This window comes from Abramis brama, assembly GCF_963993115.1.
Source record: "Abramis brama genome assembly, chromosome: 3".
In the NCBI taxonomy this organism is placed as follows: Eukaryota; Metazoa; Chordata; class Actinopteri; order Cypriniformes; family Leuciscidae; genus Abramis; species Abramis brama.
In genome coordinates, this window is record NC_139965.1 from 23,474,983 (window position 1) to 23,500,524 (window position 25,542).

At 37.1% G+C, this 25,542-nt stretch overlaps 3 protein-coding genes across 3 annotated transcripts in view; 2 read left to right on the top strand and 1 right to left on the bottom strand.

Annotated features, from left to right (window-relative positions):
- pde3b (phosphodiesterase 3B) overlaps nucleotides 1-2,141 on the bottom strand; it is a 51,719-nt gene extending 49,578 nt beyond the window's left edge. Inside the window, exon 1 of the mRNA XM_084107831.1 lies at nucleotides 1,039-2,141. Within this exon, the coding sequence (XP_083963957.1) occupies nucleotides 1,039-1,932 (894 nt within the window). The 5' untranslated portion in view covers nucleotides 1,933-2,141. The remainder of the gene's footprint in view (nucleotides 1-1,038) is intronic.
- Nucleotides 2,142-4,860: 2,719 nt separating this feature from the next.
- On the top strand, nucleotides 4,861-17,422 carry copb1 (COPI coat complex subunit beta 1). Its single transcript, XM_084109784.1, has 22 exons — nucleotides 4,861-4,968; nucleotides 6,083-6,232; nucleotides 6,528-6,757; nucleotides 6,859-7,028; nucleotides 7,119-7,233; nucleotides 7,325-7,417; nucleotides 8,655-8,792; nucleotides 8,889-9,008; nucleotides 9,098-9,205; nucleotides 9,961-10,107; nucleotides 10,266-10,411; nucleotides 10,596-10,692; nucleotides 11,893-12,053; nucleotides 12,132-12,252; nucleotides 12,360-12,587; nucleotides 12,682-12,861; nucleotides 14,989-15,133; nucleotides 15,220-15,339; nucleotides 15,442-15,587; nucleotides 15,682-15,771; nucleotides 16,676-16,831; nucleotides 17,081-17,422. Exons 2-22 carry the CDS (start codon nucleotides 6,142-6,144, stop codon nucleotides 17,138-17,140), a joined length of 2,862 nt encoding a protein of 953 aa, XP_083965910.1. The 5' UTR covers nucleotides 4,861-4,968; nucleotides 6,083-6,141; the 3' UTR covers nucleotides 17,141-17,422.
- Nucleotides 17,423-22,245: 4,823 nt separating this feature from the next.
- Nucleotides 22,246-25,542, top strand: part of rras2 (RAS related 2) — a 48,257-nt gene continuing 44,960 nt past the window's right edge. Inside the window, exon 1 of the mRNA XM_084107629.1 lies at nucleotides 22,246-22,619. Within this exon, the coding sequence (XP_083963755.1) occupies nucleotides 22,518-22,619 (102 nt within the window). The 5' untranslated portion in view covers nucleotides 22,246-22,517. The remainder of the gene's footprint in view (nucleotides 22,620-25,542) is intronic.

Sequence of the window (25,542 nt, forward strand, 5' to 3'; positions counted from 1 at the left end):
CATATCCTACTTAATGAACTAACAAAGTTTCCATATTTGTAGAACTTGCAGATAACAAATCGCATGCGTCAAAAAAAAAAAGCTAAATAAACTGTCTGCTCATTTTCCATTATGTCACACACACACATAACATAAGCCAAATACTTTTGTTAAAACTTTTAACTTTGCACTAGAATGCAAAAGAAGAGTCAATCAATGGCAAACTTTTAAAACTCTATACTCTATTTACAGCACAGACACTGGGACAAGCGATACCCCACTTTTCACGTGTTTGAATCAATGATTAATAGTGTATGGGTTTTTTTGTTTTGTTTTTCACTTCAGTACGAACAGTGCTGTAATAATGTCTTCTGGATCAAATGTAAACGCTTTACTGCAGTACTGAGAAGAGACCATAAGGAAATATGACTCAAACAGACATTTTCATTAAATGTGTTTTTGTAACTTGTTAAAAAGGGATCAACATATTTTAACAGAGTTAATATTTTAAATAAAACAGCCTGTTTTGGACTACTGGATCAACAAGACTTCACATAACTAACTAGGCCTAAAACAATTTTGATCCATTTGAAACATCCCAAAATGTACATCATGTTCACTCTAAAATACCAAACAATTGTAAATGTTAAAGCAAAGAGAAAAAAAAAATCTCAATCCATCACAGTGAAACAATCAAGCCTAAATAAATTTGGGCGCTATAGGCAACAGGTGACTGACACAACATTAAGACCTGGCCAAACAACAGTGTATAGCCTCCAAAATACTAATACCATCACATCCATGATTTAAACTGTATGGATTGTTGCTCTGGTCGTGTATATATCAGGGTTGAGATTGTGTAGAACACGAGTTTGATTAGCCTGTTCTGGGGAAGTGTGATGGGGCATCAGGAGTGAGTTTTTGTGGCTTAGGACTATAATTGTATTTGAAATGTCAGAAGTTTGATGAAGTGTATCATGAGCATGATGATGAGTTTTAAAGGTGTGATGTGTGTATACATCAACTGATCAGTGTGTGCTGCTGATGAACAGCCCCTACCTGTTCTCTCGATATACATGGCAGGGAAGGTCTGCGGGGCATCTTACAACTGCCATAATAACTGCTGGACGTCTCTCCCAAAGAAACACAGCTGGACCTTCTCCTGGGTCTGATGACGGGAACTTTCTCCTCCGTGTTAGGAATCCTGCCGGCCGTCTCCCTCGGTGGGTAATAGTGATCAAAACAAAGCGCCAGCAGAGAGCCGGAGACCCCCGCTATACACGCCAGCACCGGCCTGAGGGACGGAGACAGGCAGCCGAGGCTGGTGAAGGACAGCAGCCACACCAGGCTGGCGAAGACCAGGATCAGGACGCTGTGCTTAAGTTTGAGAGTGGGGATGAGAGTGAGCAGACCCACGCAGCCCAGCACAAACAGCAACCTGCCCATCATTTGCATCTGCTGGTGCTCCTCTCCCCACTGCAACAAGCGCAAGACCATCAAATCCCCCAAGTAGCATGATGCTGGTAAGGACAAAAGCCAACATCTGCTGCTCTCCCTCTTCGTCCGCCTCAGGTAGAGGGTCAGAAAGAAATACGCGCAGCCGATGCTGAATAAAGGACTGATGGACTGTGAGAAATCAAAGAGATAAGTCCGCAGATCCGAGACGCCGTGTTCACTCTGAAAGCTCTTCGAAATGAAACAGGAGAGCGCCAGAACCGCCAGCGCTCCCACGTAGAGAGCCGAGCCGCGGAATAGTTTGGACTTGAGGATATCCTCGTTGCAAAACCTGCAGACGTTGAATAAAAAGCCCCTCGGATGGTCTTGTTTTAACGGAGTGACGCAGCTCTTCACATAGCCGTTCCTGAAGCTCTCCGCGCTGTTTGCATTGCCAACAACACCATCGTGCTGTCTGATTTTACTGTGCAAAACCTCTCCGTCCTCCCGCACAGCCATGTTGTCCTCCTTCCGTGCTCTTTAAACTTTCATTCCTTCGAAATAAATCCTCCGTGTGTCAACGTTTCACTACATGACGGCAAACGTGCTCCATGGTCACTCAAACGTGCTCAGGCATTTTGGCCAGGAGGAAAAGAGGCTGAAATGTTGTTGTTTTTTAGCAGACTCGAGCTCTATGTCGCCGTCTAGGTGCGACAATTTGTAACAATGACTAGAGCGCGAGACACAGACGCGCGCGCTCTCTGCAGCGCAGCCAAACCGCGCGCACCTTCAATTTATGTCTGTATTTGTTCATTTTTTAGTCAGATTTACTACCGTTGTTGCAATATTTAAACAATACTATAGACGGCTAAGTTATAAACATATAATATATAGAAAGTTGCCTATCTTAAGACCTAAAACACGGGAGCTTGTGAGTGTGTCCTATATTAGAAATAGCCTACTTTTGAGTCGTGTCACGGTATATATAGGCTAGGCTACACATTCATTTTCTTTATTGTTTGTTTATACTTATACGACTCTAGCATATAATTAAGCTAAGCCAGTATTTAGTAATGTAAATAGTATTGAGTATTCTGCCATTCGCGTTTTCCGCCGTTCATGAACCAACAGGCCCTTATGGCTTCAATGCATAAGCACCACAAGAGGTCACTAACATAGACATTATGTTACAGCTGAGTTGTCTTGTTTCTTACCAATGGGGGTTCCAGAATCTCAGCCAACCCAGGAACCCCATATTAAAATGCTGTGCAAACCACATCATTATTATTTTATGATAATTTTGGTTGAGTCTCTCTAATTAGCTACCTTTGCATTCTTTGCAATGTGCTCTATAAAAGCAACAAAATCAACCAAAGATGATATCACCAAATATCAACCAACGATATTAACCACATAACAAATAATGGTGACACTTTATAATCTGGTTTCATTTTTAAACATTAGTTTACTGCACGAGATTGAACAATATTAGGCCAACTTCTACATCATTTGATAATCTTAATGTTAATTTCAACATTTACTAATACATTTTTAAAATAAAAAGTTGTATTTGTTACCATTATAGTTAATATATGAACTAACATGATTGATTGATTGTATGGTGTATTGAATGATTGTATTTTTATTAAATTACATTAACAAATATTAATAAATGCTAAAATGTATTATATTGTAACGTTTTGGCCAAAAACTCCACAGAGCCCCATATACATTCATGAATGTGTTAGAACATATACATTACCTTATCCCTTTCGGGGTGTTATTTTTAGTTTTCGGTCAAACAACTGTAGCAACATTCATTGTTAATACTGAAGCTTTTTACTTTTGCAAGACAGAACTGACCTTAAGATTATATGATTAAAGTATAGAAATGGGGGGTGGGGGGTTGTGGGGCGACATAAATGGCCTCATGATCCTTTTGTATTTGTTCAGTCAACCTCTTTTTCTATTTCCTAAAGAAAAACATTGTAAAAAAAAAAAAAAAAAAAAAGTCCCTACAATAGCAATGCTTCAGGTAAAAAGGAGTTGTATTGTGAAGAGTCTTTCCCTTAAAGCGTGAACACAAGGAATGGTTTGTTTAATGTTCTTAAAATGACTCACATTTGTAAAAAGATCCAGATATGAGTTTATGAAAAAGTAATATATTTATTCCATTTTGGCGAGCAAGAACAATTCATGCATTTTGGCTGGAAAATTGGTTTGAAATTGTGGTTTTCGCATTATGGTTCAATTATGATCTCAAAAGATGGAGACTAATGCTGGTTCCATAATGCATTAAAATTGACCTCATTTACTTCACTTCTGTGCTGCAATCCCCACAGCTATCTTAAGAGCTTTTCCATGATTCCAACTGCGTAAGTGGTCAATAAAACCACCAGTGAAGATCTAATGTATCTTCCCAGTTTTTATGGTAAAAAGCAGTTCAGCATGAGGCTATGATCATGATATTCATACACAAATGTATGCACTCTTAAAAAAAAGTCTGTAAAGACTCAAATGTAGCCTATGTTGATATGAAGGAATTTTCCATATTGATTATTCAAGTATTTTGAATTGCGCATTGTATTGTGTTTTAGGGTTAAACAAAATGTCTGTAAACTGGCAGAAAGTAAAGTAATAAAAAATATAATAATGTTACAACATTTAATATTCCAATATTATTCTAATTGTTAAAACAATGAGAGAATATTTAGATTGAATGGTAAATATAACAGAGAACTAAAATGCTACTGAAAATCTTCTTAGTGTAGGTAATCTCAACAGGCCTGTCTTTTGGCCAAGAGACTGAATAGAGACAGAAGAGACAGAATATTTTATAAATGTATTTTTATTAGCCATTACTGTTTCATACCAGTATTGTTTTAGTATCATTGAGACGCTTTTACAGTTTTTATGAATGTTTTGAATTACTTTTTGTTTTTATATATTCCATTTTAAATTTAAATAAAGTTTTTATACATTTTTATTGTGTGTTTTTGTCTATACAGTTTTTATAGGGTATTTTTTTCTGTTTTAGTTTTAGCTATTTTAATAAGCTATACATCAAGATAAATCAAATTTAAATGTTGCCTTGTCATAAGTGAAATAAAACAAGTTTATTTTTTGACAGATTATTTTATTTCAGTTTATGTTTATTTTATTTACAGCAGCTAACCAAATTTGTATTTTTCTAATTTTTAAAAAATATAATAACCCTCAGATCAACGAATACAAAAAGCTTATACTATCGAACCTTTTCGGAACAAATATTAGGTTTTGTTTTTTCCTTACACATCTTGACTAACACAACTTAGGCAAATTAACATTTATAAACCAGTATAAACCAGTAGATCATAACCTCAAACAGACACACACCACAGCCACGAACGTAATCGCTGACTTTCGCGTTTGCGTAACCGTGTAGTGTGATCCTTCTAGCTTGCTGTAGTATTGATGTGGCCAAGTCAGTCAGGTTCCACGTCACTCGGAAGGATCGGAATCTCTCCAGACACGGATGCGCATACAGAAGAGACAGACCTGAGACCTATTTGAAAGGTAATAAATGAACAGCTCAACAAGAAAGCATATTAATAAAAATCTCATTTGTTGTTATTTTAAGCCACAGACAATAATCACCGGTTGTCTGTGTTCGTTTTTTATCACAGACTGTTAGCGTGCTAGCTGCTACTGCAGCAGTGATGTCGATTGATCACGCAATCAGTAATATAACTGTACTAACGTTAACTGTGTTATATATGTGTTATTAGACAGAAGTGCTGATATTAATGCGTTTCGTGTTTATAATACATGCACAACTTGGTACAAATCGGCCTTTTGCCACGGCTGGCTCAGGGTTTTCAAACTAGCTGCTAATTCAGTGAATCCCAGTGCTGTCGTAGACCGTGAGACTTCTGACAGGATCCTGTTTAAAAATTCTTGTTAACAGGATAGATAGACTCCAAAATCACGGTCGACATTAGTTGAAGGTATAGTTGGACTCTGCTTTATGAAACTTAGTTGCACATATACCGTCTTAGTATCATGGTGTTCTTTGAAGTGCAAGATACGTGAGAAGAGGTAGAAGTTTTACATATAAAACTTAGAGAAATATAATTAAAACGATGTACACTTACATAAGGCGACTCCAGTTATAACAGTCTTACAGAAAATGGGTTTTATTCTACATGATGCTGGTAGTCCTTCATGGGCACCACTAAGTTGACATTACATGTCCTGCTGTGACATGCAATTGAGTTACTTCTATTAAAAATGTTAATTTGTATAGCGCTTTTGTTTGAGCCATTGCTTAGGCCACTTAATGTACATCAGGGTTCACCAATCTCGGTCCTGGAGGGCCGCTGTCCTGCAGAGTTTAGCTCCAACCAGCTCCAACACACCTGTTTGAAAGTTTCTAGTATGCCTAGTGAGACCTTGATTAGCTGGTTCAGGTGTGTTTAATTGGGGTTGGAGCTAAACTCTGCAGGACAGCGGCCCTCCAGGACCGAGATTGGTGAACCCTGATGTACATGAATAAGTATAAAAGAGAGTTGTTACATTACACACATCATTATATACTACATTAATATTTCAAAGGCGTTTTTTTTGTTTATGGTATTAAATGACTATTCACTTGAACTTTTACTAATGTATTTTGTAACCTTTGTTTTAGGAAACCTCATAGGCATTCTGTCTGAGTGGAGTCTCGTGAAGGGAAGAAGAGCTGACATCATGACAGCCGCGGAGAATGTGTGTTACACACTCATCAATGTCACTAATGACTCTGAACCACCATCGGAAGTCAGCTTAAAAGCTGATTTAGGTAATATACATGTGTAGCAATTTGATATTAACCAGTTCCAGTTTTTAGTGTCACGCAATCCTTCCGAAATCGTTCTAATATGCTTTGATTGATTAATAGAAAGTTCAAAAGAACAGCTTTTATTTTAAACCTAAATCATTTAGAACAATGTAAAAGTCTTTACTGTCATTCTTGATCAATGTAATGAAAATGCGTCCTTGCTGAATAAAAGTTTTGACCTCAACATTTTGCAAGATGGTAAATGGGGGTTAAAATGCACCATAACAGTTTTCCTCTTTTATTTTTGTCAAAACAGAAAAGGGAGAAATCAAAGCCAAGACAGAGGCTTTGAAGAAGGTCATCATCATGATCCTGAATGGAGAGAAACTGCCAGGCCTGTTAATGACCATCATCCGGTTTGTGCTGCCTCTGCAGGACCACACCATTAAGAAACTACTCCTAGTTTTTTGGGAGATTGTGCCCAAAACTACTCCTGATGGCAAACTTCTTCAGGAGATGATCTTGGTCTGTGATGCCTACAGGAAGGTAGGCATGAAATATGGAGCTATAATGTGTATTGTTTATTGTGAGGGTATATTGTGTCTATTTCTTTGTTGAAATATGCCATCTGTGTTATGCATCTGTAGGATCTCCAGCATCCCAATGAGTTCATCCGTGGCTCTACACTGCGCTTCCTGTGCAAGCTGAAGGAATCTGAGCTGCTGGAGCCCCTTATGCCAGCGATTCGCGCCTGTCTTGAACACCGTCACAGCTACGTACGACGCAATGCAGTCCTGGCCATCTACACTATCTACAGGTGTGTTGATGGATCTTTGTGTGCACAAGTGAGAGACAAACATCAGAGACCATTTTCATGACCATTTTCTTTTTTTTCTTTTTTTTTTAGGAACTTTGAGCATTTGATCCCAGATGCTCCTGAGCTGATTCATGATTTTCTTGTAAATGAGAAAGATGCAAGCTGCAAGAGAAATGCTTTTATGATGCTGATTCATGCAGATCAGGTACACAGTCTGATTAATAATAATACTTTATATTATTTTTGTTACAAGAATGAATCTCATGAAGCTACGTTCTTTTAATATATTTTTGCAGGATAGAGCTCTGGACTACCTAAGCACATGTATTGATCAGGTGCATACTTTCGGAGACATTCTACAGCTCGTCATTGTGGAACTAATTTATAAGGTGAGGTGTCTATTCATACCCAGCGTAGCAGAACTGCTTTGTACATATAAAGCAGTTAAATATTGAACTTTCTTTAAATATGGGTAAAAACATCAAATAACAGTTGCTGACACTCTAATATTGATCACAACAACAGTTACACAAAATGTTAACAGTATTAGAACAAATTTATCTATTTACAAAATAAGTATTTGATATGTAATATTTTCTAATATTTGTAAATGTCTAGTGATGGGTAAAGGCTTACATGCCTTGACATTTTGAACGTAAATAATTTTGAGACCATTTTTGTAGGCGTAGCAAAAATGAAATGCTGGGCATTAGGGGTCAAATGTTTTTCTATTGTTCTCACACAATTAAGCCTCTTCGGTGAATTAATTATTCCAATTTTATCAGGTGTTTTCTGAGTTGTTTCGTCATTATTGTCTCAGTGATATAACTATAAATATGTTTAAATTTAGTTAAATTTAATATAAGCTTTGCTTGGAATTTAAAATGGTGAACTTTTCATGACTGAATTGTGTTGAGAATGCAAAACTTTCAATTACTATAAAGTGGTAAAATTTTGCAGCCTTAAATTCTCAGCACTGCTTTTTTTTATGTAACTATTGGCTTCTTAAATGCATGAATAAGGGTGAAAGAATACATCATGAATATCAATGCGTTTTTTACTAACCCTCATGTTGTCCTAAAGCTGTATGCTAAAGCTGTATTTTTTAAAAAGAATATGAATAGTTTTTATGTGTAACAACAGTTCATGGTGACCATGGGCTGTTAAGCTCTAAAGGGACAAAATCACAATGAAGGTGGTCCATAAAATTTTTGTGCTATAATCCACATTTACTGATAAACTACTCTTTTACAGAACTGCTGTCATCAACAGCACAGTTATTCCTCATGCTTAATTAATTAAATGCTGAGCTCTTCAGCATTATGCTGTTTATGCACACTGCATATTATCAGGTGGTCTAGATCAGTGTTTCCCAACCTCTTTTTTTTTTTTTTTTGGCCACGGCACAGTTTTGATAAGTAAAAAATCCCACGGCTCACCACTAAGCACTAAAAATAACAAAATTGCACAACATGCATTGCTTCAAATTGCATTTTAAAACTCGATATTATATCAATAGTAGTAATTACATTAAACGTGATTACTACTTTTAATATAACCACTAGTATGCCAGGATGCAGGGGTTGGGAATCACTGTGTCTATTTTATATCTCTACATTTGTTTAGGTCTGCCATGCCAACCCCTCAGAGAGAGCTCGTTTCATCCGTTGTATATACAACCTGCTGCAGTCATCCAGTCCTGCTGTAAAATATGAAGCAGCTGGAACTCTGGTTACTCTGTCCAGCGCTCCCACCGCCATCAAGGTACAGTGTCTAACACCAGGGTTGTTCCCATATATACGTTTTCTGTATGGTGGAAAATGAAGTGGAATGACATTGGTTGAATGTTGTTTGTTTCAGGCTGCTGCTCAGTGCTACATTGATCTGATCATTAAAGAGAGCGACAACAACGTGAAACTCATTGTTCTGGACCGGCTGATTGAGCTGAAGGAACACCCCACACATGAGCGTGTGCTGCAGGTACACATGAGTTCATCACCTCTTTTGGAGCCATTCATTCCACAAATGAGACCAGTAACAGGACGTTTGGTGATTTGTTCTGCTCATAGGACCTTGTGATGGATATTCTGAGGGTTTTGACAACTCCCGATCTTGAGGTCCGCAAGAAGACCCTACAGCTGGCCTTGGACTTGGTGTCATCCCGCAATGTAGAGGAGGTGTGTGACAACATGCCATTTAAAGGGATAGATCATCAGGATTGTCATTAATTCATGTCATTTCAATCCTGTATGACTTATTTTCTTAAGTGGAACACAAAATGAGAAATGTTGAAGAATGTATTGGCCACTCTTTTCCATGTAATGAAAGTGAACAGGGACTGTAAAAGGCCAAAAAGAACCGAAAAAGCACTATAAAAGTAGTCTGTAGGACTTAAGGGGTGGTCACACCACGTTTCATTCCATTGACAAATGCAGGAGACTGGAAACACAAGCTCATGCAAAGAAGTTTCGCATTTTGTTGCGTTCTCAAGTTCAAGTTTAGTGGACAAGTTTGGTTCGCATCACATGTAGATTTGACCAATAATACGATACGTCATGACGTGACCTCTTAGCTAAATTAAAAGTACACAGACTGTAAAGCTGCAGGTTTGTGACGTCATATCTCGTTTATTGCATTGTCCAATTAATTAAGCATTGCATTGCATTGCATTGCATTAAGCAATTTCGCATACTCAAAGTCTAGTGTAAAAGCTCCATAATTTGCCTTTCTATTACTTTATTAGTGCTTTTTTCTGAGTTTGTCGCTTGACATCCTGGATCCCATTCCCCATTTACTCTCTTTATATGGAGAAATAAGATCAAGAAGATACAATGAACAAAATTAAAGTCTTTTATACGATGACAAATAATTACTATTAACTAATTGCACTGTCCTATTCAAGCGAAGTGCCTGAATTGTTCTTTTTCTGCAGCTGGTTATAGTGCTAAAGAAAGAAGTCATCAAAACCAACAATGTGACAGAGCATGAAGACACAGACAAGTACAGGCAGCTACTTGTTCGCACTCTCCACTCGTGTAGCGTGCGCTTCCCTGACATGGCAGCCAATGTCATCCCTGTGGTACGTCTACTGACTGAACACTCAGAAAATATTCTTTACTAGCAAAGAAATTGAAGTTACACACTTCACTAGATCGGTCTAACTTTTACTGCTAAAACATCCATCCCTTTTCTCATCTTTACTCTTAAATTCACTTCTTGTGTTTTGTGTGGCCACAGCTGATGGAATTCCTGAGTGACACTAATGAGGCGGCCGCAGCCGATGTGCTGGAATTTGTGCGCGAGGCGATTCAGAGGTTTGACAACCTTAGACCTCTCATCATTGAGAAGATGCTGGAGGTTTTCCACGCCATCAAGACGGTCAAGTAAGAGATGCTTTTTAACTGCTTCCTTAGAAGTTCGATAAATCCAATTACATAAATCATCTGTATATGAAAACTTAATTGGTGTATTATTCTAGACCGCTTGATAGTACCTTGTCCTGTTTAGTGTTGTAAAAGGGATTGTGATGCATTGCAGTGATTTTTAAAAAGGACTTTTGTGTTGCAGGATTTACAGAGGAGCTCTGTGGATTTTGGGTGAATATTGCAGCTCTAAAGAGGACATCCAGAGTGTCATGACAGAAGTCCGTAGATCTTTGGGAGAGGTCTGTAGTACATCGATTTGAATCGCTTTGTCACATCCAGAGCTCGTCTTTAAAGTGTCATGTATTTGATGCACAACTCAAACTCATTAGAAGAACGTGGAATAACATTTAAAAGGTCTAATCATATTTTCATTATATTTACGAGCACTACAGTCTCTGAACAAACTATACCCGTCAGTTCAACACAGAAAGAATAAAGGCATGGTTGCTTTTTTGTCCATTGTTCTTTGAATTTTCGGTCTACATCATTGTCTTCTGTGTATCAGAATAATTCGTGTCATCACATTTATCATCAAATGTACGGCTGTATCAGTGTCCATATTTGCATATATATTTCATTTGAAGAAGACGTGATTAAATATGTGCGCATACACAGTGCTGGTTCATGTTTAGAGCACTGGAGTAAATATGTCCATAACTTGAAACATGCTTACTCTAGTCTGGAAATGATCTATGATCCGCATTGTGAGCGCTATTAAACTCATCGCGGCGCTCAAAAAATGTGTTTTAGGGTTTCATGACCCTTTAATGCTTGTCCGGAACAAGCCCTAAATGAATTCGGACAACTGAAATGTCAAATGAATTCCTTCAGAGTGATAGTAACCATGTCAAGTCGAATGAAATTGAGTGGAAGGCTCGAGGGTTAAATAGTGTTGCAAAGCAAAATGCGGTGAAATAAGGACAGGAATATGTTATTGTGTAATACAAATTTAATATTCTATGTACAGTGTTCACATGGTTCTGGAAATATTTGGGAATTTCAAAAATGTGATTTCCAGGTCTGGAAAATTCTTGCAAATTAATATCTTAATAGGTTATGAAAAGTTCTACTGTCGGTATAATACTAGAAAATAAAATTATTATTGCATTATTATTTACTATTTTTTTAATCCTTATTCAGTCATTACAAGTGACTGGAAAAGTCATGGAAATTAATTGAGAAACTGAGACCCTGAATATAACAATTCTACTACTACTATTACTACTATATTAATATAGTTATAATCGTTATTTATCAAAATATGCAGTTTTACAGAAAACAATAGTGTGAATGATACAGTGCACAATATAGATCTAAAACTGAGATACGGCTGACTCTTTAAAGATTAGTAAATTTGCGATTAACATCCTCTATAAATGTCTAAATGTGCTTTCAAACATTAAATTGTTTTATATTATGTCTTCTTTTTTCTTATTCAGATACCAATCGTGGAGAATGAATTGAAGAAGGAGTCTGGAGAGGTGAAACCTGAGGAGGAGATGACTGCAACTCCAGCTCCTAAGCTGGTGACAGAAATGGGCACCTACGTCACTCAGAGCGCCCTGAGTAGCAGCAGGCCATCCAAGAAAGAAGAGGACAGGTGATTCTCTCCCCTTACTGATACATTATGGGGATAGTCCTCCGCATTACATCTCTAAAATATCCCTTTATTCTGTAGGCCTCCTCTAAGGGGTTTCCTGATGGATGGAGACTTTTACGTTGCTGCCTCATTGGCCACCACCCTCACCAAAGTGGCCCTGCGCTATGTTGCCCTTGCCGAGGACAAAAAAAGACAAAATGTAAATGAATTTTAAAACTCCTCATTCCATGAACAGTGACTAAACTGTCAATTTAATTATTCATGTGTCTAATTGTGGTAGAATAAATGTTACTTTGCTGTTTTTAGTCCTTTGTGGCAGAGGCCATGCTGTTCATGGCCACTGTGCTCCATCTGGGCAAGTCGTCTCTACCCAAGAAGCCCATCACCGATGATGACGTGGAACGGATCTCGCTGTGCCTTAAAGTCCTGTCCGAATGCTCGCCCCTCATGAACGACATCTTTAACAAAGAGTGCCGCAGATCCCTGTCCCATATGCTCACTGTCAGACTGGAGGAAGAGAAACTGTCTCAGAAGGTATATGGTATAATGTTGGATAATGTCTTATAGATTAAAAGATCATCATTTGTGACCATGATATTGAAATATGTTGTTGTTCTTGTTTTATCAGAAAGAGTCTGAGAAGCGTAACGTGACTGTTCAGGCGGATGATCCGATCTCCTTCATGCAGCTGACCGCTAAGAGCGAGATGGCGTCCAAAGAAGATCAATTCCAACTCAGTCTGCTGGCCGCGATGGGCAATACTCAGAGGAAAGAAGCCGCAGACCCTCTGGCTTCTAAACTTAATAAGGTATTTGGAGGATTTTATTTGTATCTTTTTGAATCTGTACAAGCCATATTTTTATGATGGTGACAAAATTGGAAAGGTTGTTTGTAGTTTGTCATCTTTTACCACCAGAGGGCATGCTGGTTCATCTGATGGGAATTTTAACACTAAAATGTCACATCAGGCAGGAGCCTTAAGAATGTTCGTCCATTTACAGCATCTCACAATATAGTAGTTCCATACTTCAGCAAAGCATTTGAATTGCCGGTTTTTATCTTTTTCATTACAATATATTAATAGCTTTTATATTTTTTTGTGCATTTGTTTATCAGTTAGATTACCATGAATAGTGGTTCTCAACCTTTTTGACTCCAAGACCTCAGCAATATTTGAAGGCCCCCTCCCCATATAGGCTAATAGCTTTGCTCTAGTACAGGGGTGGGCAAACTTTTTGGCTCAAGGGCCACACTGGGTTTTAAAAATTTGCAAGAGGGCTGGCCCAGTAGCAGATTATGAAGCACGATCTCATGAAAGTGCGTATCTATACCACGAATTTTATTTCTCGTGCCATTTATATGCCAAAAATGTGTTTTTTTTTGCGTGCATATGCTACGCACTGTAAACCCCTTAGGATTAGGGGTGCGGAGTGCGTGCCTATTACAGGCCATAAAGTGCGTATCATATGCACGCGAAAACTGCGTATCATAAGCACTACAAATACAATTCGTGGTATTCGCACTTTCATGAGATCGGGCTGAGCAAACAGACATTTACGTTGTGGCAATGTCTGTGCGAAATTCAACAACTGAGAGACGATATTCTGACAATACATTTTTTTATGCTAGATATCCCCCATTTAGCATGTTATGTCTTGATGTTAATTTTTAATTAGTCAGATGTTAGATAATTATAGCCTATTTAAATATTGTTTATCCTTATTATTATTTAATGGGCCTAACAGTAAATTAGAAACAAAACACCTGCAAGTGTACACTTAGAAGAGTAAAAATGACAGGTTACGTTAATTCAACTTTATTAAAACTGCATGGCAATTTGCACTTCCAAAAGTCATACATTTGTGGAAAAAAACGAAATAAACGAATATACAAATTTATTTTAAGAATAATAAAATAAAACATAAAAAGCAAAGGCAGATCAGAACATTTAATGAAAAAAAAAAACGGGTTCTGTACAGACAGGGGAGCGTAGTCGAAAGCCGGACGATAAGGTCGGTAAACGGAATCAGTCAGGATACGTCCACAAATCCAGAGGAGCAAAGAAACTAAATAGCAGACAAATCAAAGGAAAAACTAAGGTGTGCAAGCGGTTACCAAACATTTTTTTTCTCTGTGAGTTTCCAAAAAAGGAAAAAACATTAACGTGCAACAAGTCTATGCGCTCAAGTCGCTGTCTGTTTGGTTTCCATGGTGACGCGTCATTGCTTGTTACGTGACACACCGCAGCCACAACAGCACTGAATGAATGATGATCTGCTTTTATGTCATTTTTCCTTTTTTACATTTGTTAGCTATGGCATGAAATATCTGATATTCCGATTGTCAAATATATGCAACGCAATATATATATATATAACGCAAAGTATTGCAAGAAAAAAGGCAAAATGAATGCGATCTTAAGACAATTTTTTTAAATACTCGGCGGGCCGGATTAAACAGCCTAACGGGCCGTATGTGGCCCGCGGGCCGTAGTTTGCCCACCCCTGCTCTAGTACATCAGCTGTAAGTTTTGTTTTCGATGCTTATTTAAAATGTACAGAAACTAGGAATGTCCATAGTTTTTTTTTTAAGAAGTAACTAAAATAATTATAATTAAAATAAATACCTTTTCTAACCCCAGAAGTTTTAAAAGCTGAATGTTCTTCAATGATCCAACTCTATGTAACATGAATTTACATGACTTTTCCAGGTCCAGAAATGGCAATTGTAAACTTAGGCTACCATATATCCAGGGCGGTAGGGAAAAAATGCTGTTGAGCTAGTGAGTTAAAATATGAACTTTTGATTTTTAGCTTTTATAGCTTGTTTTGTCTCGTTTTAAATAATTTTAGGTTATCTTGAGGCCCCCTTTTGGGCCCGGGCCCTGTGGTTGAAACCCATGTCCTTGACTGAACCATCTCGTGTTTTCTTCCAGGTCACCCAATTGACTGGTTTCTCAGATCCAGTGTACGCAGAAGCTTATGTTCATGTCAATCAGTATGACATCGTCCTGGATGTCTTGGTTGTTAACCAGACTAGCGACACCCTACAGAACTGTACCTTGGAGCTGGCAACACTTGGTACAAGTTGTTCCTTTCATCCATAAAAATAATTGGTTAGTGTGTTTTTGGTGTATGTTTTACTGAATGTATTCCTCAAACTCCAGGTGATCTTAAATTGGTTGAGAAACCATCTCCTCTCACATTGGCTCCTCACGACTTTGCCAACATCAAAGCTAATGTGAAAGTGGCCTCCACAGAGAATGGCATCATATTTGGAAACATAGGTTTGTGGACTATATGTAGATCTCCTTATTTAAACCTGTACTATTTTGTTGTTGAGTTGGGACCTGGAATCACTTCAATAATCCAAAACACATATTTTGCAGTATATGATGTATCAGGAGCAGCCAGTGACAGAAATTGCGTAGTTCTCAGCGACATTCACATTGACATCATGGACTACATTCAGCCGGCCTCCTGCACAGATGCTGAGTTCAGACAGATGTGGGCTGAATTTGAGTGGGAAAATAAGGCAAGTCTGGGGGACTGGTGAATTCTTTGTGGATAACTGCTACGTTAATCTCCTTTCTGCTTGCTGGAATTTGTTCTGTTTTGTTTCCACACAGGTTACCGTCAACACCAACATCACAGATCTGACCGAGTATCTCCAACACATTCTTGGGTCCACCAACATGAAGTGCTTGACCCCAGAGAAGGTACAATACTCAATTGATGAGAACAGTAAACGCACTGCTGGGCAGATTACTTACAATTTGTAGTCGGTTGCTGATTCCAAATTACATGACAGTTTTAGTTAGTAACATAATCCATTACATTACACATTTAAGGTCATATAATCTGACTACTTTTTGATTACTTTGAGATTACTTTTCACCTAACTTGTTTATCACATTAATTTGAATAGGATCATATTTTACCATTTAAGTTACAAAAAGAATTTCCATGCTTTATCTACAACATGAAGTGCATTAAAAATTACATTACGTCAGGGTTTCCCAGTCTGGGGTTTGTGATGGAGCTGAATTAAACTGAGTTTAATGAAAATGAAGTGAATCTGTACATTTTAATTTGTTTGAAATACTAAAGTCTTCCAAAGACCACGGTGAAATGACACACTGAGTGATAATTCAAATAATAAATGTGTTCGTCAGGAGCTGATTAGATATGCAATGTTGAGAAAACACTTCTTAAAAGTCAAATGATTTCTGTAAATCCAGTGATCTGCTGCGCGAGTCTCAGTTTTCAGTGATCGGCTCATGACTCGTGGCTGGTCTGTGTGTGCAATTCCACAAACCTGGTAGACCATCTGACCGTATATAAGCAGTAGGCTTTTTAAGAAAGGAAAATGTAAAACAAAAAGTAATTGAGACAAGCAATGAATTATGAATTATTTAGAGAATAACATGTAATCAATAAATAAAGTAATGTAGTCCTATTACGAGTATTTTAAAATGTAATATAATCTAATTACAAGTAAATTTGGAATCTTATTACAAAATTCAGATTACATGTAATCAGTTGCTAGCCAGCACTGAGTAAACCCATGATTTTATAACACATATTTACATTCATATCTCATGTTTTCCTTTTGTAACTCAGGCCCTGTCTGGTATCTGTGGCTTCATGGCAGCAAATCTGTATGCTCGCTCTATATTTGGAGAGGATGCCCTTGCAAATGTAAGCATCGAAAAGCCAATCCACATGGGACCTGATGCCCCAGTCAATGGACATATTCGCATCCGAGCCAAAAGCCAGGTGATGTTTTTTACTCTTTGCACCGTTTTAATTAAAAGGCATTGGGATCTTTATAGTAAATACTAAATGCTGGATTAGCATTTTTGTGCCTACAGGTGTGGATAATGTTTTATAATTTCAGTAATGGATTTAGTACTTCTTTTGTAACTTTTTTTTATCCTGATATGCCTTTGTATGTTTTTTGAATCTCCCTATGTGATGTTTTACTGCATGATTGATAACTCCTCTTTGTTTGTTTTTTTTCAATAGGGTATGGCTTTGAGTCTGGGTGACAAGATCAACCTCTCTCAGAAGAAGTCTCACTCGTAAATTTCAACGACTGAGCCCATCGAGTCAAAGGGCGAGATTCGACTAAAAAGCGTTACGGTTGTCCTACGTCTTGTCTTTTTTTCCCGCTATCGCTTGTTTGTGTCCCTCCAGACTGCCGTACACATGCAGTGCTTTGTGGCCAAGCTCTAAGCTCTTCAATCCCATAAAATATGTCTAAAGGGGATTATTTTGACATTTTCTACCAACACGATTCTTAACTGCTCTAAAAGGGATTGACCCTGTTCATCTGTAATCATGTTTCAATAAACATTGCACACCATATACCACAAAAGCGTTTTTATTCTCTTGTTAAACGAATAGTGTTACAATGACCCTTTTATGTAAGTATAAGAACAGTACTGCCCTCAAACTACAGTTGACACAACAAAGGATGTGTTCTCTTGAAGAAAATCTTCTGGAATCTTGAGAATTTGTTATGGTCTCCTGCCTCTTAGATGACTTTGACTCATAAGACTTGTGGTCAGTCATAACTTTCATGTCTACGTAATGCATTATAATATTAAGGATGAAGGCGTCAAGGTCATGGCTTTGCCCTGAGTAGATAAGGAGCCACATTAATTTTTTTAAATACTTTTTGAAAGAAGGGTCTAATACTCGCCATTTGCATTTATTTGATTAAAAATTCAGTAAAAACAACAATATTGTGAAATATTATTACATTTTAAAATAACCTTTTTCTATTTGTATGTATTTTAAAATGTAATTAATTCCTGTGATGGCAAAGCTGAATTTTCAGCATCATTACTCCAGTCTTCAGTTACATGATCCTTCAGAAATCAATGCAAGTTCTGATTTGGTGCTCAAGAAACATTTCTTATTATCAACGTAGTACGGAGCCTCTAATGGGACATGGTGATGGAAAAAATGTTACAGTGCTTTTGCATTTGCTCTCAGGTTTTGCATTCCCTCGAGAAACTGTTCGCTCGCAAAATGTTTTAAGAACGCAAAACATTTTGCAATCAGAAACAAAAGTTTTTCGAGGGAACGCAAAAGCATTGACAAATAATTTTTGTTCCCATCTCTTTTTTCCCCCCTTCACCATGTCCTACAAACAGTCTTTTTTTTAATGAAAAAGTTCAAAAGAACAGCATTTGTATGAAACAGAAATCTATTGTAACAACATAAATGCCTTTTTTGATCAATTTAATGCATCCTTGCAGAATGAAAGTATTATCTGAGCCCAGCCTTTTGAACGAAAGTGTATGTAGTCACTGCATTCACCTGGTCACCAGTCATTGTCTCATAAAGTGCAGTGGAAGCAGTTTTTGATGTAAATGATACATTAGATCTAAGTAGCTTCCAGGTTCACGCAGAGTGGGAGAGATGGGTGTGAAAAGCGCTGATGTGAGTGTATGCAAGTCATGCATTTAATTCCATTATTCTTTATAAGAAGGAACATTGCACATAAAAATTATATTAATGGAGTTTTATGAGTTTCCCAGATTTATATATTGTTATACATGTAATAAAATGAAAATGAGGTAATAAAGTTCTAAGCAAGCACTATAAATGAAGAGGTTCAGCTTGTACTGCACATCCGCACTATTTTTTTTCACAGCATGGAAAGCAAACGGCTTCAGATTTTGTACAACATTTGAATGCATAACTGTTATTCCATTTCTTCTGAGCACAAGTCATAATTAAAGCACTCAAGACTCCATATAGCAGTGACACAAAGCCGGCGCTTGTTTGGTTTCTTTGACATCTTTACACGTCAGCTCTTTTCTTGAAAATGTCATTTCAGAATGAGACTTTGATCAATATTGTAACTTGTCAGCTCCTCTTGCTCACGAGACAAACATTTGAACATGTTCAATACATCAATACAAAGAAGTCTAATCGTTTGATTGTAAAACAAGGGAAAACCAAAATTGCAAACTATTCATTCATCATTCAGGCTATATAATCCAAGTTTTCCATTATATTTGATATACAGTTAAAACACTGTTTGAATAAATAGTCATATTTGCTTGTGGTATCATGAGGCCAAGAGGAGAGTTTTACAATCTGGGCACAGTTCAACCGGTTTTTATATATCCTTGTAAACACTGCATTGAAATAGATCAGTATTCTGGCAAATCCTAAATGTAAGTATAATTGTAGTAATGTTTTAGTATCATCACCTTCTCATCAAGCACCCTTTGATGCAAATGCTGCACTGATTAGCCAGCCACATTTGTCATTATAATGACTAACTGAGTGGTGAATCACAAAATGACAAAGCTATAGGCTACGGTTTCTGTTTTGAAATTACAAACAAACACAGTAGGTGACAATTAATCATACATGCACAGTAAGAATGAAAATGTTCCATGATGTGAGTCATAATGTGAGAGTTTTGACTTTTGCATTAAGAGGTTTTTGTTCCTTTAGTTGTATTATGTATTAGTTTTCCTCTTGCATACTGGATTAATTGTTGTATGACAGCAATATCGCACTCACAAGAGAGTGTTATGGCCGTATATCATGCAACACTCTTAGTCGTGTGATACTGCGCTGTTCAAATGTTTGGGTCAGTACTTTTCTTTAAAGGATGCATTAAATTGATCAAAAGTGACAGTAAAGACATTTATAATGTGACAAAAGATTTCATGTAAATGCTGCTCTTTTGAACTTTCTATTCATCAAATAATTCTATAAAAAAAGGCAGCACATAAGAAATGTTTCTTGTGACACTGATGGATGCTGAAAATTCAGCTTTGCCAGCACGGGAATAAATCACATTATATTCAAATAGAAAACATAAATATTACTACTTCACAATATTACTGGATCAAATAAATGCAGCCTTAAGAGACTTACTGTACTGACTCCAAACTTTTGAATGATTAAGTCATTTTAAATGAGAAGGGTGAGGCGGCAAAAGCTCTTGAGGTGACATCACCCAGAGATTTTATACTCCCAATAAAAGCGGAATAAATGATGATCTCTGGTACACTTTTTAAAGGGTGTTCAGAACTACTGTAGATAAGATTAACATTTCTTGCTGGAAAAATAATCATTCTTCTCAGATGTTTTATGTAATGTGTACACTGGTTATCTTTTTTTCCCTGGACTGTGGGAGGTGGGAAGAACTCCTGTAGTTTCTTTGCTCTCGGCGACTGCAGTGGGGCCATGTGAATCTTGGAGTTATGGATTACGAGTTAATTGAAATTCCTGAAATTCCTCTGGGGCGAGAGGAGTCGTCAAAAGGAATTGATTAATTCTGCTACTCAAATAATAACTTTCCGACAGTTTGTGTTTGAGGTACTGCTAAAGAGAGTATGCAAACCAATGCGTGTGAAAAAAAAAAAGTATGCAAACCACAGTATCATTACATGGATTTTTGTTTATTATTATTATTATTTTAATATGTTCCTTGAGCTTCTTATTATTCTTATTATTTAGAAGTTGAAGAGGTAGTTTTAAGCTATGAAACTTGCAGGATGTTTAAATAGTGCAAAGACCTCTTAATGTGTCAAAAGATCAAGGATAATTAGACTTCTGATGTCATGACCCCTTTAACAATGGCATTCATGGAGTTCAGTAGTGTGTTCACAGGATTTACATTTCGCAGGCTGCAGCTGATGCTTCCTCATGTTGTAAAAATTCTTCCTCTGTTGATGCACATTGGGGTTTTTAAGATAGACTGATCGTGAGTACATAGTGTCTACTGCAGCTGTGGAAATAAACAGCTCCATTATAGACCCTGCACATACAAGTGGGTGGAGAAGGGACTTAATTGTTATATTTATCACACACACACACACAGGTGCTGTGTTACTGGTTGTCCTCTTCAGATTTCCATAGAGGGATAAAATCATTTGAATAATTTGAACTTGACAGCTCTTTTAGGAGAGTAAAGTGATGAGGAAACACATATCACATACAGTAAAAGAGAGTAAACATTTAGTGCGATAATTCATTTTCAACATTACAAAGATAATAGACGTATAGCATGTGAAGTGACACAAGCAGCGGTTTTTAGCCTTTTTGATTCCAAGTCCAAAAAAATATTTGAATATCTCCCACGACCCACGGAGCCTTGGATATTTTTAAGCCTACAGCTTTGTAATTAAACTATGAGTGTTAATATATTAAAATGATCAAATAAAACTATTTTCATAATAATAATTTAATTAGTTTAATTCCATAATTCTAGTATTTTCAAGAACTGAATGTTCCGTGATAACAGGATTTTTAAGTGTTTCAAATTATTATTATTTTTACTCACGAATAGCAATTTATTTTGTAAAATTATATTTTGATACATTTTTTTTCATATTTTATAAATATTTTATTTTATGAATATTCATTATAGAACTTTCCATTATTTTTATATATATATATATATATTTTATACATTTCCATGACTTTTCCATGTCTAAAAATATAAATATATATTAGATAAAATAAAAAAGTATTTGAGCCCTGGCTGAGAACCACTGATTTAGAGGATTCAAATGTACATTTATTCTTTTAACAGATGTTTGCAAAGCAATGCCTATGGTTTGTTGGACTTGAAGGCATAGTTCACCCAAAAATTATGTCATCATTTACACACCATCAAGACAAGTTGTTCCAACCCAGCATGAATTTCTTTTTTTCTGCTGAATACACAAAAAAATATGTTTTGAAAAACATGGATGACCAAATGGGCCCCATTGACTTCCGTAGAAAGGGAAAAAATAAAATGGAAGTCAATGGGGTCCATCAACTGTTTGACCACCAACATTCTTCAAAATATCTTCTTTTGTGTTCAACAGAAGAAATAAACTCATACAGGTTTGGAACAACATGAGGGTGAGTAAATTATGACAGAATCTTGATTCTTAGGTGAACTATCCCTTTGACTGGTCTCCCAGCCTTGGCGGTGAATTATCATAAGATAGCCCAGGACCACCATAGACAATATTCATAATATGGGTTTCTCAATGGCAGACTTAAACTTTTACAACAAACTTTTATCTCAATATTTAGTAATTGAGAAGAGATAGATCAATAATACATTCACATGACGAGTTACAAACCAACACACACAGACAGGCTGGAATAGCAGTGTGCGCCCCCTAGCGTCTCTGCGTGTACTGGCTGAACTGATTAGCCCTATCTTCCCCTCATCTTGCAGCACAGGCAGTCAGTGCCTGGTAACGATTTAGACGAGGGCGTATGGACTTGAGGCTGCAGTGAATGCATTTCCCACAGACTGTGCTCGTACTTTTCTCATCTCGTACGGATTACCACTGAGTTCACACAGCGCCTGAACGCCGTATCGCATTTTCCCGTTGCAATTCTCCATCTGAAGGCCTGTCACAGAGTAAAGTGGCTCGGTGTGCGTGTGTTTAGACAGCGGAGCGAGAGCAGCAGCGTGTCCCCGATGGCTGGCTGGAAGGACGGCTCAGTGCAGGAGAAATATCGCCTGGTGGTCGTCGGAGGTGGTGGCGTCGGAAAATCAGCTTTAACTATCCAGTTTATCCAGGTAAGCGGAGAGATGACGGAATGTTATGAGGGTTTCGGCCCTTTAAAGAAAGATGTGAGTGTGTGTAGCACATATGGGTGGATCTTGCTCACAGAAATGGGGACCCCATAAGCGGAAAGGGGGGTTTAGGAATCCAAGCGAGGCCTGCGTCAATTTAACTCTTCGCTTATATCCAAGAAAATGACTGCCTAAACGTAAACATAAACATAGCAGGGGAAATGCAAGAGGTAATGCTTGTAGTTAGGGTTAAAACTCTGTAGCGATGCTGTATGTAGTTCATAGACATGAGAAACACTTTCGTAAACTGTTGCATTTTATGCTGTTTTACTAAATTATTGAATATAGGACGTTTGTTTGACCTTTCAAAGGCAATATAGGGACTATAATTATATTATAGACTGCATAACAAAGTTATGCAACAGTATGTAAAACAATATTGAAAGAAGTTCCCCCCCCTTCTTTTTGATAAGTCCCTTAGAAATGTACCATGTTTCTGCCAGAATACCTTGGTTACTGTAGTTTCTTCTGTCAAATCTGTAGTAATGAAAATGGTAGGCCTATTTCTAGTGTAAGAAGATTTCAGAATCATGTCATTTCAATTGTTGGTGACGGTATTTTACAATACCAAATTATTGTAGTAAAAAAATGCAGGAACAGGTTCGGTAGTCATTGTTCAGACATGGGACAAAACATGTATCCTGCCAACATTTACGCATTAAAATTAATCAGAGATGGTAACTAGAATGTTTGTAACACAAATGTACTATTTGTTTTGATTTAATCTTTTCAGACCATTAATCAGTACTTCATGTAGGCCTACTCATATAAATAATTAAACTTAAGAAAACAGGCGTGTGTGTGTGTGTCTTCTATCAAGACATGCAGTTTTTGGATAGAAGTATTTATTTAATTTACTTAATTATGTGTATGTTAATTTGACAAATTATGGCATATTAAAGGATTAGGTTACCCAAAAATGAAAATGATCCCATAATTTATTCACCCCCAAGCCATCATAGGTGTATATGACTTTCTTCTTTCAGCCAAACACAATCGGAGTTACATTATAAAATATCCTGCCTCCAAGCTTTATAATGGGAGTAAGTAGCATCTGAGATTTGGAAGCCCAAAAAAAGCACATCCACCATCATAAAAGTAATCCATACGACTTTAGAGGGTAAGTCCTTCTGAAGCGAAGCTATGCGTTTATAAAAAAATATCCATTTATAACTTTATAAACTATAATCACTGGCTTCCAGTGTGGTTATCACTGGCAGACCTCTGACCCAACGCATGACGTATTGACGAAAGCGGAATAAGCGCGGAGGATAGAGAAAAAACCCCACCTGTCACAAATTAGAAGTCTAAAATAAGAATTTTTAAAGAGAAATGTCAGAGGATTTAGATATAAGAGAAGAGGAGATTGTGACCGGCCGGTCAGTCTCACGTCTTGCCGATTCAGAGCTGGTCCATTTTGTTGGACACTCCGGTCCTTAGTGACACATTTGAGCTTAATAATCAACATTTGTTGGCATAATGATCTCTGGCTATCAAATGTGCTGAATAAAACACCTGTAGATAGTAATGAAAAGCAGACTACAATTATACATTAACCCAACAAACACACAGGCATGCAGAAGGAAATCAGCTGTTTTTAAGTGTGGGATATAAGAAGATTGTGTTGAATTTCAGAGGTGTTAAATGTGTGAAAACTAGAGTAGTCCAAAGAAAACCAAAGAAGACCCTTCCTGTTGGAGTATTTCTAGAAGGCCTGTTGGAGTATTTCTAGAAGACTTTTCTAGTGAGAAAACACCGCACAGCTGTTTTCTGACTCCAGGCTTTCCCATTCAGATGTGTGTTACTCAGGGAGTCATGTTGGGTTAATGATCATGGCATGGAGAAGCCGGAAGAGGAAGTCCCTCCACTCCTGCTCGGTCTCCTGTATGTGTATGGGAATGGGAAACTATGCGCTGCCTCCTGTCTCACACCGCTTTGCGGCAGTATGTTAGGTGCATGCATGACATTCTTCGTTAGTTATGCTGTCGGGAAACAATTGATTGCAGTCAAAATTTGGTTGCAGAACTGCAGTGATGCATTAACATTGCTTGACTGCTATACATTTGTAAGTCGTATAGGCTACAGGGTGCCACAATGATGACTTCACTACAAAAACAGACTGGTTGATCTCAAGCTAGTGTTATGACATGGGCCATGATCAGCGGCAGTCAGGCATGTGACTCAGACCAAAATGGATTAGTTTACGTCATTGTGATGCAATCCAAGCTGTGTAGTATATGGCCTTTCATACAGATATTATTTAGTAGCAGATTACATTTTTCTTGTTTTATTGTAATTTTATGATTGTTAATAATATAATCTACAGGTCAAGATGATTTTAGTCATTTTTCATTTTTAGACTTTTTTTTTTTTTACCTTATGTTGTAGATATTAAATAATAAATTGTTTAATAAATTATATTTGGTTATATAAGGTCTTGTTTGTTAACATTAGTTAATGTATTAGCTAGCTAACATGAACTAACAATAAGCAATATGTGTTTTACAGCATTTATTAATCTTTTTTAATGTTAGTTAATAAAAATACTATTGTACTAGTCAAGCTGAATTTTGTCATTATTTTTTTATTTTCTTAACTTTAACAAATGTTGTGTAAGTGTAGTTTGTAATCTTTGTGATTTATAGCTACAAGAACATCATTGTCATCAACCTCCTAGATGGTTTTAGTGCTCAGCTGAGCTTCTTGTGAGTAACGGCTGTTTCTCATTAGCAAAAGTGTGAAAGTGAAATTGTTGCTGGCCTCACTGACCTTTTTATCGCTTCAGATGGTCTCAGAGTACACTAAGCGTAGCATGGCGCTGTTGAAGGCACGATCACATGTTAGCTAATATTAGCTCTTATCACTG